Consider the following 18656-nt stretch of genomic DNA (forward strand, 5'->3'; position numbering starts at 1 on the left):
ATGTGGAAAGCCGTACTTGTTTGCAAAGAGAAACCTTTGACATGAAGCTTCGTCAGTTATTAAGAAAATAAATTTTTATTTTTAATTTTCCAGAAAAATAAATAAATACATTAATGCGAAGCTACTATTTTTAAAAATAAACTTCAGCTTCTCATTTGATAGACATTCTTGCTTTAGGTTGAAAAATAATCACTAAATGGGTTTGGTTTTTTTCAGGTGTTTTCTTCCAGATCAATCAGGTATATCAAAGTTTATTTTTTTTTTTTTTTTTTTTTTCTTTACATAATAAATGTTATTTAAACCATACATACCTACGAGTATATATGAACTTTGAAGATATAAATCTTCAAAATTCATAGATACCGTACAAAAGACATCTATAAATATACATAATTCTAATTAAGCAATGAATATCAAAGACCAAAAGTTATTTGGGTATTGGTACAAAATAACATGTTCTACAATAAAAAGTAGAAAAAATAAGGATGTTGCATGACGAACTGAAGCTTGATTTTAAAAGCTGAACTGAAATTTAAAACCTGTTTAATTTGCTTCGTTAAATAAAGTACACGTATATTTATATATATTTAGTAAGAAAAATCGTATATAAAACCCTTTTAGAATAAAATAAATGAAAAAGTTGGCTGTCAAACGAGATCTTTTTTCTCTTTCTTTGTTTGTTTTGTTAAGAACTCTAATATTGTGAAGATTAAAAATATTCAAATTATTTCATTGATACTGCTTTTATGCCATATATTTAAGCTAATTGTGGTGGGTTGCGAGCGTCAGAGTCAAGAAATAGACTTCAAACACCTAGTGTAGATAGAGATAATCAGAAGACCAACAGTTTACACCCTTTGAGGAAATCGTTCCGTAACTTATTTCGTGAGTAAAAACAACAACATTCAGTTTTCATCACCAACAGCAATTTTATTTCGAAAATTTGATTTTTTAAATTTTTTGAAAAAGTTAAACGAACTTATAACGCTAAAAACTCCATCCCTTCATTTTGACATCATAGACATTTACTTTTTTAGAAGCTTGTTTTCGGCGTTACGTACACGACAATCGGCTTCGAAAATTATCAACCATGAGTGCAATATCAAGTAAGAAAATCCTGTTTGAGATTTCGGGAATTTCCTTAAGCATGTGCGATTGCATTAAGTATTATTTTAGGTTTAGAAAACGTTGAAATCATTGAATTTCCTCCGCTCGGTTTGGAAGGTTTGTTGGAAGAGACTGATTTTACAAAAGAGGAACTACAAAGAATGTACCGGGGCTTTAAAACAGTAAGCCTGTTTCTTTTCTATGTTTGTTTGTGTTTGTATGTGCGTGCATGTGTGTGTGTGTGTGGTGGTGGTGTGGTGTGTATTTTCTCTTCAGTTTTAAAAGTAGTCCACTATTTTACATTTTTTTTTAGGAATGGTCATCAGGATTAATTGACCGTAATACCTTTATATCAATACAATATTTACTTTATCCAGACGGGGGTAAATATTTTTCAAATCAAGTTCAAAATTAATTCCTAACTCCTAAAAGTAATTTTTTAAACTACTTTAAAAAAATCACCGATAAAAAGAGATGTAAAAAAGAGTAGAGGTTTGAAAATCGTTTCGAAAAAAATCAAACGGTTACATTTGAAAAAAAGAATTTATCGCGTCATCGTGTAAAAACAAAAAAAATAACTTTGTAAACTTAAGAATGTTGAAAAACTACTGAGAGATAATAACATTTAATTAACGCGTAAAAATATTTTAATTGCTTTAAACCTAATTCCCTTTAGACCCAACAGTGTACGCAGAACGGCTCTTTACTTCGTTCGATAGATCAAATAGAGGAAAGCTCAACTTCGAGGTAATTAAAAGTTTTTTTTTCAGGATCCTTCAAACATTAAATATCAAAAAATTTTATTTGTATGTTACAGATTCGTCTTAATCTCTTCAAATTTATTAAAAATTTACCTTAGGATTTTGTGATTGGCTTATCAAGATGCTTACACGGAACATGTGCAGATAAATTGCGTTGGGCTTTTAGACTTTACGATTTAGACGGAAATGGGTTAATAGGAAGAGATGTAAGCATTATTAAAGTGCAAATTCCCTCCCCCAACCCTTTCTTCTTCCCTTGCCTAGAAAAAGAAATGTTGTACATGTTTCAAAAGTTTTGTTTCAGGAACTGTTTACGGTCGCGTCCGGAATTTACGCTTTACAAAAAAGTAAAAACAATAGCGATGCCGAAGTAAATTTTCACGTTGACGAATTATTCAAGGTAATTTGCAACCATTTGAGCTAATTATAATGCATTATAAGCAGTGTAACTAAAATACATTCTTTCACATTTTTATTTAGATTCTTGATGTGAATAAAGATGGGTTTATCAGTGAGGGGGAGTTTATTGACATCTCTTTAAAAGTAAGTAAAAGCAATCGTTTTTATCTTGAATCATCTGAAATTTTAATCCTTTGATTCAAATTTAAAAAAAAAAATTTTTTGTTATTGTACTATTACAGAACTCAAGTTTTTACTCGAATAATTCAAACAATAAATTTTTACTCGATAATTCAAACAATTGATTTTTACTCGAGTAATACAATAAATTTTTACTCGATAATTCAAACAATAAATTGATCCTTTTGGTTGTGAAACCTTTATGCTAAGGGTCTGCGTATCGTTTCATTTCCATACCGTTATCATTCCGATATGAAATCGGAAAAAAAAGATCATCGGAATGACGAGAGTTCGGTATATACCGAGATTTAAACTAACTACAATACCGGTTAAAATTTTTGTAACGATGTTACGTCGTAATCATTCCGATGACACTTTTTTTTTTCCGATACCATATTGATATGATAACGATATGGAAATGAAGCGATACGCAGACCCTTACTTTATGCTTAAACATCTTCAACAACACTGCGTCTTTTTAAAAAACAGGTTTTACCTAATGAAATCCCTTTATTTTTTTTTTTAATTTGCAGATTTTTTATTTTGTATAATATAAGTAATTTTTCTCATTTATATTTGTTCAGTGTCACAACATTAGTTTTTTTAACACTGCGTTTTCGAAGCACTTAAGCTGAAGGGTGTTGTGAAGTCTCCCTATTTACTTTGATGGATGATTTTTGTCAATTTGAAAATGCTAAATCAAAATCTGAAGACCAAATTGTTACATCACTTAACAGTTTTTCAAAAAGCCCTTCAAAGTTCAAAAAAAATGTTTTTTTGATGTTGTTTGTGGCACTGTTACATCAAACCAATGATACTTTTGGTTAAATCTTTAAACTACCTTTGTCACGTTACAAATCTTTTTTGTCACGTCACAAAACCTTTTTGTCACGTCACAAAACCTTTTTGAATCGAAATACGATATTTGGTTTTTTTATACAACGCATCGTTTTCTCAGAAGTATTTCAAGTTTGTTACGTGAGTTTTCAACTACAGCATTAGCAGATAAGCATTTGGATAATACCATGGATTAAAATCTTTTAAAAAAAAAAAATTGGTTTGGGTGTTTTGTGGAAGGGTGTGATGTGGAAGGGTGTGATGTGGAAGGGTGTGGAAGATTTTATGTGTAAAACTAATCATAACTTCTAAAAAAACTTAAAACTAATTCGGGCTTCAGCAAAAAAAACTGCGACAACAGCAAAATAGCAAAAATTGATGAAATTTTAAAGATTACTTTCCAGATACAAAAACTTTAGATGAAAGTATCTTATTTCAAAAATGAGCTACTTTCATCTTAAGGGTCTGTATCTGGAAAATAATCTTTAAAATGAATATGCAGTCTTAATTAAAAAAAAGAGAAATTAAATTAAAATTATTATTTCATGTTGCTTTTATATTTTCTTAGCCAAATTTTAAACTTAATTTTAAAGTTTTCACCTACTAAAACAGTGTACGGTATAAAAAATCAGATAAATGGATTCAGCATAGCCAAATTAATGAGTGAACTATAATTTTCAACTTTGCCGACCGAAGTGTAATCAATCTATAAATTTCCGGTGTCTTCCGGTGATTAATAAACCTGTTCGCTATTTCAAAGATTTTGCAAGCAGAAGCGTGTTTTATTGACTGTCATGCAGTCTACGTTTAATGCTAAAAATTATTTGAGCATAGGTGGGTGCATCGATGGGTGCAACCAAACGATGATTGAATTTTTTTAAATTTTTGATCTGTTACCTTAGGTCGCCGGTCTACCGCTCTCATGTTACCGCTTGTTTGATAAATGAGAGTTATTTTGATAAAACTTGTACAATTCATCTTTAAGGATATCGAGCTTTGCAATTGTAAAATGAAACAACCAAAAATTTGATTTTATTAAAATTTTCAACAACAACAAAAAATTAACAATATTTAAAAACTTTAAGTTGCAAAACTAAAAAACTTAATTTTTTTACTGACAAATTTTATTTGCGACTCTCGTAAAGGCGTAATTTACGCGCTTTAATCAGAAAAATGAATGTTTGTTATCCAGTACTTCTTGAGATGTAAGCATAAAATACTTTTATTTCAAAACGGTTTTCTTTTTTTTTTTAATGGTTCTCCTGGAAAGGATTGATTTTTAAATGTAAAATTTTGATAGACACCTGAACCTGTTATTTCTATTTTCTATTTCGTTCATGCACCATTTTGAGTATTGCAAGGTGATCAGATCAAAAAACTATAGACAATTTTTAAAAGTTAGTTTTTTAACTCTTACAGAGTTTTCTATTTACATTTTTGTATTTAAGTAAAACTTCATACTCATATTTAATATTTTTATGCGTTTTACAGTTCGAATTTATAAAGAATAATTCATTATGAAAATAATAATTTTGACAGTTTCTGTTACAAACTGGAAGAACGATAGTAAGATTAAGACTTTGATGCCTCCTGTCAACCGATCTGGTATCTATAAAATCTTAAAATGTCACAGAGAAACTGCTCATCCAAAGGCAAGAACCCCCCCCCCCTCCCCTGAATCAAAAACAACCAGCTTATCAAGAACGCTCGAGAAAAAATTAAGAGAAAAAAAAGAGAAGTAATTGGCTTCAGCAGCAAATATCAGGTACAATACAAACCATGCTACAAAATGATCTAAGACTTACAGCATTCAAAAGAGCAGAGCTCAACTACTGTCACAAACCACCAAAGCAAAACGGTTGAGTAAAAGTTGAACAAAAGTTGAGTAGAGGAAGCTTCTTTGGATAAGTTTAAGTATGGCATGCAACCTCCCTTGCTGTGGACAGATGAGAAATTATTTTCAGTGCAAACAATACACCATAATCAGAACAATCGGATTTACGCACAACGAATAGAAGACATCTCAACGAATGAGCAAATAGCTTATCAGCTCCTAAAACCAGCATCTGTAATGGTTCGGGCAGATGTAACCTCAACAGGTGAAAAAAACACCGCTTATCTTTATCGAAGAGGGTTTAAAAATATATCAACATGTTTTACTTGAAACTGAATCAATAGGAAGTCTAAAGAGACTAGTATCACTCTCCAATGACCGACCTAGTCACACCAATGACCGACCGAGTTACACCAACCACCGACCGAGTCATCAAATACCGAGCCTCATCTTATACCACAAATGTAGTTCAAAATTGGTGCAACGACAATATGGCAGGATTCTGGTGAAAGGATTTATGGCCTTCCTTTTCACCAGATTTAAATCCAACGGAGTATTTGGAAAGTAATGCATGTTCATCCTCTCACCAAAGTGTAACATCGCTTAAAGCTTATTTAGGGGATTGCTGAGACAAAATTTCACGAGAAACCATCCGTGCTTCATTTGATCAGGTTTCTGAGAGATTATGGTGAGTGGTAAAAGCTAAAGGAGGTTACATCGAAAAATAATTTTCTTATAAAATAAATTTCTATAGCTATGTACTTTATGTGTGCAAAAAATTAAATCATGTTTCTTTATTTTTGCGAAGCTGTTTGAATAAAAATTTGTCTACACTTGGTCTGATCTGTAAATTCAATTAAGTGAAGAAAAAAAAAATTTTCTTTGGCGATAAAAAAAAATAAACTTTTTTTTTTTAGAAACAAAATAACAAAAAACAGTATAAAAACAATTAGATCACCATCGTATAACATATCTACTGGCGTCGTTTAGAATGAATCGCTGATCGCAGTACTGAGTGAACCTTTTCATTCGACGCATCTCAAAACAGCATATATGACAAGTCAGCACAGCGAAGATCTAAATGAACACATGAGCAGGCTGAGGGTAGGACCAAACTATAACGAGAGGCATCTTATGCGACAAAGAAAGTTTTCTTCAGAAACGACATCGTCGCAACTTTCGGCATCGACAATTTTGTAAATGCTCCCAATCATTTTCGTTCACATTTGTTTTTTGGTACAACTTCTATCGAAGAAGTAAAAATGATTTAAGTGCATCAAAATTTATGTGTAAAAGGGTAAGTCTGGTAAAAACGAATTCAGCGATTTTTGATAATCAATTATTTCAACTAATCTCTTCGGTTACCGTTCGTTTTGTATTTGACAAAATATCACAAGGGCAATTGAGATTGTACAAACCGAAGAGCTGACAAGCGATCTGAACTCTGAGATCGAGTAAACACACTTCTTAACAACCTAAAAATAATTTAGGTAAAATATAAGCGCTATTTTTAACATTTTGTTCTGCTACAAATTTTAGGTGTATCTAAGTAAGGTTGCTTATTCAAAAGATTTTATACATTTTTACAAGGTTTTCCTCTCTTTTCTTCGAAAGCAACTCAACATTTTAGTTGTTAAAAAAAAAAAGAAACAAAAATTGAGATAAAATTCACCACCGCCGGTTTGTTTTCGACGGGTCCGTTTTGCAGGCAAAAAAAATCTTTCTCAAATATTAGGTTGGATAAAATGTATGATTTAATTTAAGAAAAATTATAGAATACCTTTTTTTCGTCGCATTTTCTTCTAACTCACTAGACTTAAGTGCAGCGTTTTTTATAATAGATTCATCTATTCCAGCCAATCTGGCCACATTTAAACCATAACTTCTATTCGCTTCGCCTTTAATTAGCTTGTAGAGAAGTACGATCGCGTTTGATTCCTGTTCGCTGTCCATGAAAGTCATGTGATATAAGTTCAAACAATCAGGATATTTATACTTAAGTTCAGAGAGCGTAGGATAGTGTGTGACAAATAACAAAAAAGATTGAATTTCCTCAATAAAGTATTTGAGTGTTGCGTACGCAATGGCCGTTCCATCGTGTGTGCTTGTTCCTTAAATGCAAGATTTAATATATTTATGTCATCGTCATCGTCATTTTTACATCGTCACCGTTATCGTCATCATAAGTAGAGCATCCCGCCATCGGAAATTGCGTAAATTCCGATGTGAGAAATAGTTTAAAAAGGTGACTCCGATGTGACTCCGATGTGATGCGATGGTGAGGAATGATATCACACCGGAGGTGCGATGTAGTCCGAGGCCGATGGGGAGAATTTCACGCACTCTCCGATATATTTCGAGATTTACGCATTATCGTACGATATTTTCGCGTAATTTTACAATAAATCGTATTTAAAGTGTAAACTCGTAATATTGTGGTATTTCCGATGTATTTATCTATAATTACGAAGTTTTCTCAAAATTACAGCAAAATTTTGCAAGCCACCACTAACCATCGGAAAATATCGGAAAATAAAAAATTTAAATCACCTCGGAGTCACCTTTATAAACTATTTCTCATATCGGAATTTACGCATTTACGCAATTTCCGATGGCAGGATGCTCAAATCATAAGCTTTTTCGTTCTAATTTTGCTCGAAAAAGTTTTATTTTAAAGAAACTTAATTTCTTGCAATTTTTCTGCTAAAAATTTTTTGTCATTCGGCATAATACTTTAAGCAAACAATTTTTCAATATTTTTAACCAAATTTTTCCATTTAATTTGATATTGAAAAATGGTGGAAAGTGTTGCTCATAAAAACCATAGAACATCGATTGAAACAAAACATAATCAGAAGGAACAATCTCTGGAGAATACGGCGAAGGGGCTAAGACACGCTTGTCAATATTTCTTTAATCGGTATAGTAACACGTGGTCAGGCGTTATTGTGCTGGAAAATTACTTTGCCGTGTCTTTTGCCGAAGTGTTTGTCGTCGCCAGTCATCATGCTAAAGCCCCTTTCTTTGCTGTCTTTAGGACATTACGTCATATGGTGCTTTTCAACATCTTTTGAATTCATCTCACGAGGGAAAATTGAAACCATTTCCGTTGCATTTAAACGAACAATAACTCCCGATATGTTATTAACACATTTTAATATATTTTTATGCTTTATTATATAGCTCTAATAAATTATATTTTTCTTACCTCTTCCTAATTCATCAAATATTACAAGTGAGTTGTGGGTAGCATTTTTCATAATGTAACTTGCTTCTTCAAGTTCAACCATAAAGGTACTTTTACCTCCTGCTATTTTATCGCTTGCTCCCATTCTGCAATATATACCATCCAAGATAGATAAGCGTGCAGATGTTGCAGGAACAAAACAACCAATTTGAGCCATTATGCAACATAAAGCAACTTGCTTGACATAAGAACTTTTCCCACCCATGTTTGGTCCAAATATGAGCATGAGTTTTTCTTTTTCATGCAGACATGTATCATTTGATACAAACTGATTGGTTAGAAATGTTTCAATGATTGGGTGTCGCCCATCTTTTATCATTATTGTACTTTCAGTGAACTCTGGTCTCACATAACCCACACCATTAGCTACAATTGCCAAAGAAATTAAACAGTCTAACGTAGATAACAGGAAAACAACATTTCGACATTCGTTGTAAATACCTTTGAACTGTAGGAGTAGATCATCCCATGCTTCATTTGCAGCAATCGATAGTGTCTCACGTAGACAAAGAAGTTTTTGAAAATTTTCTTCTATGAAAGGTGTTCGAATCCTTGAAAACTGTTTTGTGGCAGACACTTTAATCCAGTCTTCAGGTATATTGTTAGCATCGGCATTTCGAACTTCAATCACATACTCAACTCCTGATATTGTTTTGTATTCAAGCATTCTATTACCCAAAACACGCTTGACATCAGTTGACAAGTGTAAAGCAAGTACATTCTCAATGTTTTTAATTTCTTGTACACATTTGTGTAGACGAGGATAGTTTATTGTATTTGTAAAGACTCCCACTTTAGTCCCGTTTATAATTTCATGTTTGTTAAGTTTTTTCAAGAATTCAGAAATTTTTTTGCCAAGAAGATCTGGCACTTTACTACATATATCCAAAATTAATTCCGATTTAAAGTTTGACGTAAACTCTTCTTTAAAATTCACAAACAATATTCGAGTGTTCTCCAAATTTTCACAAATATTCAAGAACTGCTTTGGTGCACATCTTTGGTTGTAAATTAGAGATAAACCTTTTTCAAGATCTACACTCATGTGAAGTGTTTTACAAATATCATGTATACATTTCAAATGCAAAGCATTTTTGAGTTCATTTACTGCCTCAAGGCGTTTGTTAATTTCTTTGACATCTGTTAAAGGTTCACGTAACCAATTTTTTAACAATCTATTCCCAAAAGCTGATTTTGTGTGATCGATTACAGAGAACAAAGAACCATCAATTTTATTATTCCAGTTATTTTTAAACAGTTCTAAATTTTGAATGCATGTACAATCAAGCTTCATAGAAGACTTATTTGAATAAAAAGATCTGTAACCAGTTGAAAAAGCTAAAATTTTCTCCAACTGAAACTGAGATAAGTAGGTATACATTAAGCAAACACAATCTTTTAGAGAAGGATCAACTTTTAAACTATCAAAGAACACATTTAAAGAGTCAGAATTGTTGTAACATAACCTCTCTATTCTTAGAATGGTCTTGTCTGCTTTATAGCTATTTATTATCTCTTCAGCAGCCTTTTTTAAGCCACATGTTTGAGTCACAACTTCACATGGTTTTAAAACATGGAAGATTGAATTAAGACTATTAGTGTCCATGTTCATATTATATATAAGATCACATGTAGCTGGATTCACCAATAGCGCACTGAAAAAGCCTCTATCCTCACTTATACTGCAAATAAAATCTCCAGTATCTTTTTTTGTCATAATATTGCCTTCTAAAGGAAAAACGAAGTATACATAAACGCTCTATACACAACAAATTTTGAGATTTTAACTTATAAAAAATCTGTTGATCACCTTGAACGTTGAAAAATGTTGCTTTTGTATAGACGTGTGTAAGTTGTCTACTAAAAGGTGCATTCTTATTATTACCCATAGCTTTTAATGCTGAGGTCTCAGTTTGCGTAACTACACCAACTTTGTGTCCACTCTCCAACAATCTAGAATAAAAAATCCAAAAGTTGCTAAAGTTATGAAGTATTTTTAAGATGATTTATTTAGCTGTTTGTTTTCTCACTTGTTCATTAATCCAATTACTTATACCAGTTGATTTAAAATCTAATATTTTTATTTCACGGCTAAAGTTAGATATAATAAACTTGAACCTTTTCAATAAAAATGTATTACCTACTCATATGAATGTGAAGTCGGTGAACAGGGATACTTGCTGTCAAGAAATTATGGTCAATATTTTTACATATGTTAAGCTCTTCTGCTGCTATCTGAAAGGAGCAAAACTCTCCTTATAAACCATAAAAATGATTAACTTCATTTAAGAGTAGAATAATCAAATAATAATTAAAAAAAAAAAATACTTCTGCATCCTTTCCAAAAAATCTGTACTTATATCCACACTCCACAAAAAGTAGTAAATCTGGATGGTCTGCTTTAATTTTCAAAACTTGAGCTTCTAGAGGTGTGTAGATTATACGAGAAAGCTGCTGAAAGTTAGTGAAATCATCATAATTATGGTTTGAGTTTGTTGGTGTTGCAAGACATGGTAATTTTTTATCACTATCTAAACTCTCTGATACTTTACTATTTCCATAGAGTTTCGAGTCTACCATAGTGTTTGTATAAGTTGCATTTCCAGATTCAGCATGAAAGATTTGCAATTTTTGAACACATTTTTTTACAGCTATTCCAACTGTGTTAGGTTTTTTGAAATCTTTTTTACTGCTTGTCTGCCCTTTTGAAGGTTCATCAGAGTCATCGAAAGATTTATCAAGAGTATTAATGTCATCTACTCCAATAACTGCCTATTAAATCAATAATAAGATGCAAACAAAAACTTCAATGATAATACTCATGTGATCAAGAAAAAGGTGTCAGTGCAGTATGGACGGCATAAAGGTTTATTAATGCAATAATTATCATATATCAATTATCAATAATAATCATTTATCAGCTATCAATAATGATTTTTTGCCTCAATCGATAAATGTTCATAGATGAAAGCTGCAAATCGTTATCTACCATGTAAGCAACAATACTGATGGGTTGCAAAGAATGTTAGGATACAAGCATCAAAAACGTCAGATCAAAAAAGTGAAATAAACATATTGAATTGAGATAACTGAGCTAAACCTAGATAGCTATTTAGCATTTGAGCTAACTGTGATAGTTATTAGTTTTTTGAAATGAAATATGCACCTCATATATTTAGTAAAAAAAATATTTTCTGACATTCTCTGTTCAACATTTTTGTTTAATTCAACGCTGGATAAAAACATCAAAAAATTCTTAAATGTTTATGAGAGGAGATAAACATTATATTATGAGGCGTTGAGGGAAATGAGGGAAAAGCAAATGTATGGCTGTATGGTGGTATGTAAATTTAATTTGTATGAAAATTTGGAAATCTCATTACTGTTTAAAATAAATTTATGTTGCAAAAGATACAACGTTAAATCAGATTTATATATGAGAATAAAATTAGAATACCAACAAAAGTTATAAGCAATTCTGGGCCAGCAGAGCTTCAGTAAAAAGCATACTGTGTGAGTTATGTCAGTATTAATATAACAAGAAGTTAATGTAAAGGAAGGTATGGTTGGATTCAGAGGGTATTGTGCACTATCTCAGAGGGTAATTTAACAGAATACCAGGTTTATCAGGATTATTCAAAAATGTTAATGTTCCGAATAAAAAGTAATAGTTAATAAATCTGCTGTCTTTGTGATACCATTTTTAGAAATAAAAATTTAATTTGGATGAAGAACAAACACTATTAATTTGAAAACAAATCATATTGTAACTGAACATATAGTTTTGCATTTTATGCCTGGCAATCAACACCAAAGCAAAAATAAATTTTAATCTATTTTTTTTTAGTTTGTATGCTAACTGGTTAAACCTTATAAAAAATAAATTGTTATGTAATTATCTAAATCTATCTTAAAGTTTCCACACTATCTAATCTTACTCTGATATCACAAAAAAACTTACAATTTTTCTTTTTTTCAAGTTTTCTGCTTTGAAAAACTTTGAAATTTGATGGCTGACAACTTTTCTTTTTTTATTCATCTGAAAGAAAAACGAACAAACTTAATGAATCATCTATAAATACTAAAAAAATTCACTGAAACATCTATAAGTATGCTTTTCAAATGCATTTGGTTTAACAGGTGTTAATGGGAATTAAAGTCAGCGGACAGTCTTTTTAAAAAATGTAGCAATTAAAAATCACACTTAAAATTATCAATCAACAAGTCTTTCAAGCATATATGACTTTTGAGTTTCAGCTAAAGAAATATATATTTTAGTGTCAAGACTTGCATTAGTATTTTCAATCAATATTTATAAACTTTTTCATACTTTTACTCTTTTAGTTAACTATTGATTACTAACTTTAGTAACTATTGGTTACTAAAGCGCTTCTCTTCAGAGAAAATTTTTTTGACTTAAAAAAAAAAAAATAAAAACAGCAACAAAAACAGATTTTTAAACTCAAAGCTAAGAAAAAGAAATTCAATTGAATTTATTTTGTAACATAACTACAAGTTTCACTTACTATAAAGGAGGATAATTTGTTACATAAATGGTATATAATTTGTTATATAAATTTGGTTTATAAAAAATATATATAGTTACTATCAATGGTTAACACATACGCCACATATTGAAAACATGGGAAGTTTCAAATTGTTTTTTTCAAATTCACACCATTAAAAAAAAACAAAAAACAAGAAACAAAATCATAGAAAAGATTCTTTTCATTCTTTCAACAGAATTCACTTTTTTTTTTTTTTTGAAATAAGAACAATTTTTTTGATTACCAACTTTATTTCGGGATAACTTTATATGGATTTAGGATTCCCTGAAAAAAAAAAAAAAAAAAAAATGTAGATATTTAAAAAAAAAACCTTTTCCAAGGAAACTTTTAATTACTTTTGAATCTGTTAAATTTAAAAAAATTACTTTGGGATCCATTAAATTTTTCAAATTGCGCATCAAAGTGATAGCTTCATTTGATCGTGAATAATGCATATGTTTAGGCTTTTTGAACCCAATTCCATGCTCTGCACTGATGCTTCCTTTGTGTAAAGCTGTAATGTAGTAATATACCATAAAGGGCTAAGGAATATTTCACATCATTTGTATTAATTTTTGGATTTAGTTTATCAAAATAATTTTTGTCAGAATTATAAAATTATATATTAAAACTAATAACTAACCTGTATATTCAAAAATGATTGGTTCAATTTTTGACAGTAACTCTTTATCATATGTAGGTGCCACAACATTCAAATGGAGATTTCCTATATATGCAAAACATACTATAAGTAATAAATAGAAGCATATAATAGAAATATACATACATAAAACACAAACCATATAAAGTATAGATAAAACCTATAGCATATGAAAAAAATATGTTCTGCATTTAATTTGTTTGCCCAAAAACTAGTTTGATTGCCAGTTTAATTTTGTGTAAATTTTATTCATAAATTTTTAGTAAGTGTTTTGAAATAATAAAATAAAAAAACCCATGAAATCATCTCACCATCTCCAAAATGACCATAGCCTACAATTCTGTTTGTGCGATCTTGAAACTTTTCTTTCAGAATATTTACTATGTCATACATATACTTTACTGGAAGAGATATATCATACTGAAAGAAAAGTGAAAATACAAAAATTTCTGTTTCAGACAGATATTTAGAGCCAAAAAAAAGTAAATAATTTAGAATACTTTAAAGCAACCATCCCCATCATGCAGCAAAGCTGTGGCAATATTCTCCCGAATTGTCCAAATTTCTTTAATCTAAAGTGATTTGTTAAAATGATAAAAGACAGTTAGATGTAACTTGTCATTATAAAAAACAACAGTTTTCACCTTTGAAGGTTCAGTAGCTAATGTTCCATCCATAGCAATATTTTCTTCCATGATATGCTCCAAGAACGCACTTAATTTCTAATTTAATAAAAGAATTTACAAGTATATTATGTTGAATGTGAAATTATAGGAATATACAAGTATATTATGTTGAATGTGAAATTATATGAATATACAAGTATATGAAGTTGGTATATTGAATATACCAACTTAAAGGTTATTTTTCCTTTTCTCCAGCCAAATGCAAGACAGACGACCTGATCTAGATCATCTTTCATGCATTTTTATCTAGATCTGTTTTTAAGATTACTAAAAAAAGGATAAAAACACCAACCTCTGTATCATGTTCAACATTTGAACCTGAGGTTTCCACAAGGACATAGAAAGGGTGCTCTGATATTGGAGTCCTGAATTTAAGATTTTCATGAACAGCCTGTGCACATGATTGGTCAAAAAACTCAAAAGCTAAAATAGATTTTAAGAATTTTATTTTCATTTCTAAAATGTTTGACCACAGCTTTTCTTGAATTGTCACAAATAGTACAAATTTCTCACAATCACCTGAAAGTATTTCTCCCAACATTGACTTAGCATTAAGATAAACTTTTTGAATATCTTCAAAGGAATTAATACCCAGCAAGGCAAGGTTAACAGACTTGAAAATAAAAACCAACTTGTTTTACTATATCAAAAACAATTTAACAACAACTCACAAAATCAAAAAAATACAGCAGAATGTAAAATTCTTAACCATAAACTTTATACCTTAGGTCTGGGCGGACAGGCAAATGAGACACCAGTAACCAACCCTAGTGTACCCTCTGATCCGATAAACAACTGCTTAAGGTCATACCCTGAGTGTAAAAGTAATACCAGTAAGATGTATGAAAAATTAAGACCAAGTAATATTTAAACACTTCATAATGAAAAAAAAAATTTTGATGAATTAGCATAGAGAAGAATACGTAGGAAATAGAAAAGAGTATATAGGAAATATACTATCTGTTTGGGAGAATCATATCATTAAGGTTCCAAAAAAAATTTTTTTTCTTTGTTAATTTTCAATTTTAATTTTCTCAAATTTTGCCAGCAGATAAGAAGAAGGTTGCCACTAATCCAATCTTTTTCTTCTTCCTCTTTCTTAGAAAAAACTTTTTTGCATCAGTCAAATTTTTACAAAAAGTAAACATGAAATTTTAATCTAAAATGAGAGTTATGTAAAAGAAACTGAGAAATTTGAGTTTTGAGCCAGAGATTTGAGATACCAGTGTTATCACTAGAAACAATGTTATACAAAATGTTTTACCAGTGTTATCACTAGAAACAATGAGATACAAGTGTTATCACAAGAAACAAGTGTTATCATATATATATATATACATATATGATAATAAATGTATATATATATGAACATATACATAATGTTTTACCAGTGTTATCTTTTTTGAGAGTAGATAAACAATCAAGAATTGTTCCATCAGCCAGCACCTAAGTATTTTGAAAAAGAAAATGTCTAAAATCATATTCCTGATTTGCTTGTATTTAAAGAAAGGTTTTGGAAAAAAATTATATACAGCTTCAACTCCTAGGACAGTTGAATGAAGTGAACCATATCTTAAAAATCGAAGACCCCCAGCATTTGTTGATACATTGCCGCCAACATGGCAGCTAAAAGGAAAAAAAAAAGGAAAAAAAAAATTACAAAGAAATTTTATAATATGAATGTTACTAAATATATGTTATCTCTTATGAATTTTTTTTTGTTTAGAGGGCTACATAACACACACCTCTGGAAACAATCTTTTAATAAATGACCTGAGGCTACAACTGAGATCATACTTGTGTAACATAAACACATATATTTATTACAATTGTTAGAAAAATTTTTACAGAATATTACATTCAAGAACATTACCCCATCACTACAAGTGTTAAAGAATTTTTTTGTTTCATGATTTTTAGAGTTCACTTTAAAGTATTAAAGCTCTTATGCATGTATGTATGAATATATATATATATATATATACATATACATATGCATATATACATATATATACATATATATATGTGTGTATATATATACATATATACATATGTATATATACATATATATGTGTGTGTGTATATATATATATATATATATATATATATATATATATATATATATATATATATATATATATATATATAGACACACACACACACTTAACAGCAAAATTAATGCACCACTTACAAATTCCGACTTATTTTAAAAAATATTATGCATTTCTCAGATTTATTAATTACATGATAATGTTTGTTACACCTTTTTTAGGTTTTATTCTGTTTCCCTTATCTAATTTTGAAATTATAGCAACTTCTCATAAGTAACATGTTTTACCTCACTTCTAAAAGAAAAACCTCACTTCTAAAAGAAAAGTATGTATTGGTTTTAAATTGTTTTAACAGTAGAAAAGATAACTGTCATTTGAGTAACATATCTGTTTGCAATGCAGCATTCTAGACGAAATTTAAGTCATGATGAATGTGTTGTAATTGTTACTTTGTCCAATGAAGGATTAACAAATCGCCAACTTGGTAGAAGATTTGGAGTGTCTCATATAAAAGTCTAGCATGACCAATGATCATGCTAGATGAATTGGCCAAGACAGACTACAAGGTACCAATGCCTTGGAGGACCGATCTCTATTGCTTCGAACACTGAGAGAATGGTTCAATACTGTACGAAGTCTCCAAATACAACTGCTGAGGTTCATGGAACTGCTGTTAGTCAAGATACCATAAGAAGAAGACTTCATGCTTTAAATTTATGACCACAGGCAGCAGCTACTAGTCCCAGATTATCTGTAAATCACTGAAGAAACATACTGACTTTGGCAAGGAGGCATATGAATTGGGAAATATATGATTGGGGACAGGTCTTATTAACAGATTCAAGGTTTTGTCATGTATGTTCTGATTGCTGCTCAAGAGTGTACAGAAGACCAAGTGAAAGATATTTCGCTTGTAACATTCGAGAAACCAGTTTATATAGAGGCGGCTCATTGATGGTATGGGGCGGAATATATTTAACAGCTCACGCAGAACTTTTTATTATTGATGGTGGATGTCTGACTTCTCAACGATACCTAGCAGATATTTTAGAACCTTTTGTGGTACGTTTTGTACTGTACATTGGAGATGGGTTCCTTCTTATGCAGGATAATTCTAGACCACATACTGCACATAGTTACTGAATACTGGAGTGGCCAGCTTGCAGTCCAGATATGAACCCAATAGAGTAACTTTGGCAATGGGACACTGTTTTAGAAGCCAATATTCACCACCTAACAACCTATATGAGCTGCAATAAAGTCTTATCTGCGTGTGGGAAGATATCCCTCAAGAAATATTAGATCTCTAATTGAAAGTATGTCACAGTGCTAACAGGCTGTAATAACATCAAGAGGTGGTAACACAAGTTATTGATAAGTCAAAAATGTTTCAATTTAAGCCATATTAGTGTGCATAACAATAATAATCATTTTACTTTATTTTGTTAAACAAACATTATTTTTGGTTTTTCTTTTGTAGTTCTAAGAGCATCAATAATATATGCCTCTATTACATGTTCAGCATAGAAGTGAATACTTTTCTCATTGATTGAGCAGAACAGAGCAACAATTTAAAATGTAACAGTCAAACCAAAGTCCTCAACTTAAGTTATATATCGAGTTTTAAATTTAAAAAATTCAGAGATTTGAACTTTGACTTCTTTCTTTTGCCTTAACAGTCATAGTTAAGAATGTACCACTTGATGATAATTTCAGACCATCACATATCTAATAATTTCTATTACTGTTGCAATCTGGTTGTTAACTTTAGAATTTAACAAAAATCATCATCATCATCATCATCATCATCATCATCATCATCATCATCATCATCATCATCATCATCATCATCATCATCATCATCATCATCATCATCATCATCATCATCATCATCATCATCATCATCATCATCATCATCATCATCATCATCATCATCATCATCATCATCATCATCATCATCATCATCATCATCATCATCATCATCATCATCATCATCATCATCATCATCATCATCATCATCATCATCATCATCATCATCATCATCATCATCATCATCATCATCATCATCATCATCATCATCATCATCATCATCATCATCATCATCATCATCATCATCATCATCATCATCATCATCATCATCATCATCATCATCATCATCATCATCATCATCATCATCATCATCATCATCATCATCATCATCATCATCATCATCATCATCATCATCATCATCATCATCATCATCATCATCATCATCATCATCATCATCATCATCATCATCATCATCATCATCATCATCATCATCATCATCATCATCATCATCATCATCATCATCATCATCATCATCAT

General features: G+C 30.6%; 3 protein-coding genes across 7 annotated transcripts in view; 1 reads left to right on the forward strand and 2 right to left on the reverse strand.

Moving 5' to 3' along the window:
• LOC145186604 (neuronal calcium sensor 1-like) lies at positions 1-6903 on the forward strand. Of its 2 annotated transcripts, XM_090095482.1 has the most exons (11): positions 1-51; positions 178-239; positions 763-885; positions 1038-1106; positions 1177-1289; positions 1421-1490; positions 1784-1854; positions 1967-2074; positions 2173-2268; positions 2349-2411; positions 6109-6318. In XM_090095482.1, exons 2-11 carry the CDS (start codon positions 197-199, stop codon positions 6316-6318), a joined length of 966 nt encoding a protein of 321 aa, XP_089951608.1. In that variant the 5' UTR covers positions 1-51; positions 178-196. The 2 variants fall into 2 exon arrangements, with proteins under 2 accessions (XP_089951608.1, XP_089951609.1); XM_090095483.1 differs by having other exon boundaries at positions 15-239; positions 6036-6903.
• LOC145186603 (DNA mismatch repair protein Msh3-like) lies at positions 5995-12404 on the reverse strand. Of its 3 annotated transcripts, none has more exons than XM_090095476.1 (7): positions 12327-12404; positions 10694-11137; positions 10506-10600; positions 10176-10318; positions 8327-10093; positions 6899-7229; positions 5995-6593 (listed from the first exon to the last, which is right to left on the reverse strand). In XM_090095476.1, exons 1-7 carry the CDS (start codon positions 12402-12404, stop codon positions 6509-6511), a joined length of 2943 nt encoding a protein of 980 aa, XP_089951602.1. In that variant the 3' UTR covers positions 5995-6508. The 3 variants fall into 3 exon arrangements, with proteins under 3 accessions (XP_089951602.1, XP_089951603.1, XP_089951604.1); XM_090095477.1 differs by having other exon boundaries at positions 10506-10620; XM_090095478.1 differs by lacking the exons at positions 10694-11137; positions 12327-12404 and having other exon boundaries at positions 10510-10600.
• LOC145186849 (D-2-hydroxyglutarate dehydrogenase, mitochondrial-like) overlaps positions 12329-18656 on the reverse strand; it is a 17809-nt gene continuing 11481 nt past the window's right edge. Inside the window, exons 7-18 of one of the 2 annotated variants that reach the window (XM_090095480.1) lie at positions 15792-15885; positions 15648-15705; positions 14983-15071; positions 14779-14872; positions 14552-14682; positions 14218-14295; positions 14074-14145; positions 13885-13993; positions 13556-13639; positions 13299-13426; positions 13157-13197; positions 12329-12404 (exon numbers count right to left, since the gene is read on the reverse strand). In XM_090095480.1, the coding sequence (XP_089951606.1) occupies positions 13162-13197; positions 13299-13426; positions 13556-13639; positions 13885-13993; positions 14074-14145; positions 14218-14295; positions 14552-14682; positions 14779-14872; positions 14983-15071; positions 15648-15705; positions 15792-15885 (973 nt within the window). In that variant the 3' untranslated portion in view covers positions 12329-12404; positions 13157-13161. Of the gene's footprint in view, positions 12405-12834; positions 13198-13298; positions 13427-13555; positions 13640-13884; positions 13994-14073; positions 14146-14217; positions 14296-14551; positions 14683-14778; positions 14873-14982; positions 15072-15647; positions 15706-15791; positions 15886-18656 lie in introns of those variants that run through there. The other variant, XM_090095479.1, reaches the window with a different exon arrangement.

The sequence above is a fragment of the Hydra viridissima genome, unplaced genomic scaffold (assembly GCF_058129835.1).
Source record: "Hydra viridissima isolate aposymbiotic clone 2 unplaced genomic scaffold, HvirCarnegie_v1 scaffold_8, whole genome shotgun sequence".
Taxonomy (NCBI): domain Eukaryota; kingdom Metazoa; phylum Cnidaria; class Hydrozoa; order Anthoathecata; family Hydridae; genus Hydra; species Hydra viridissima.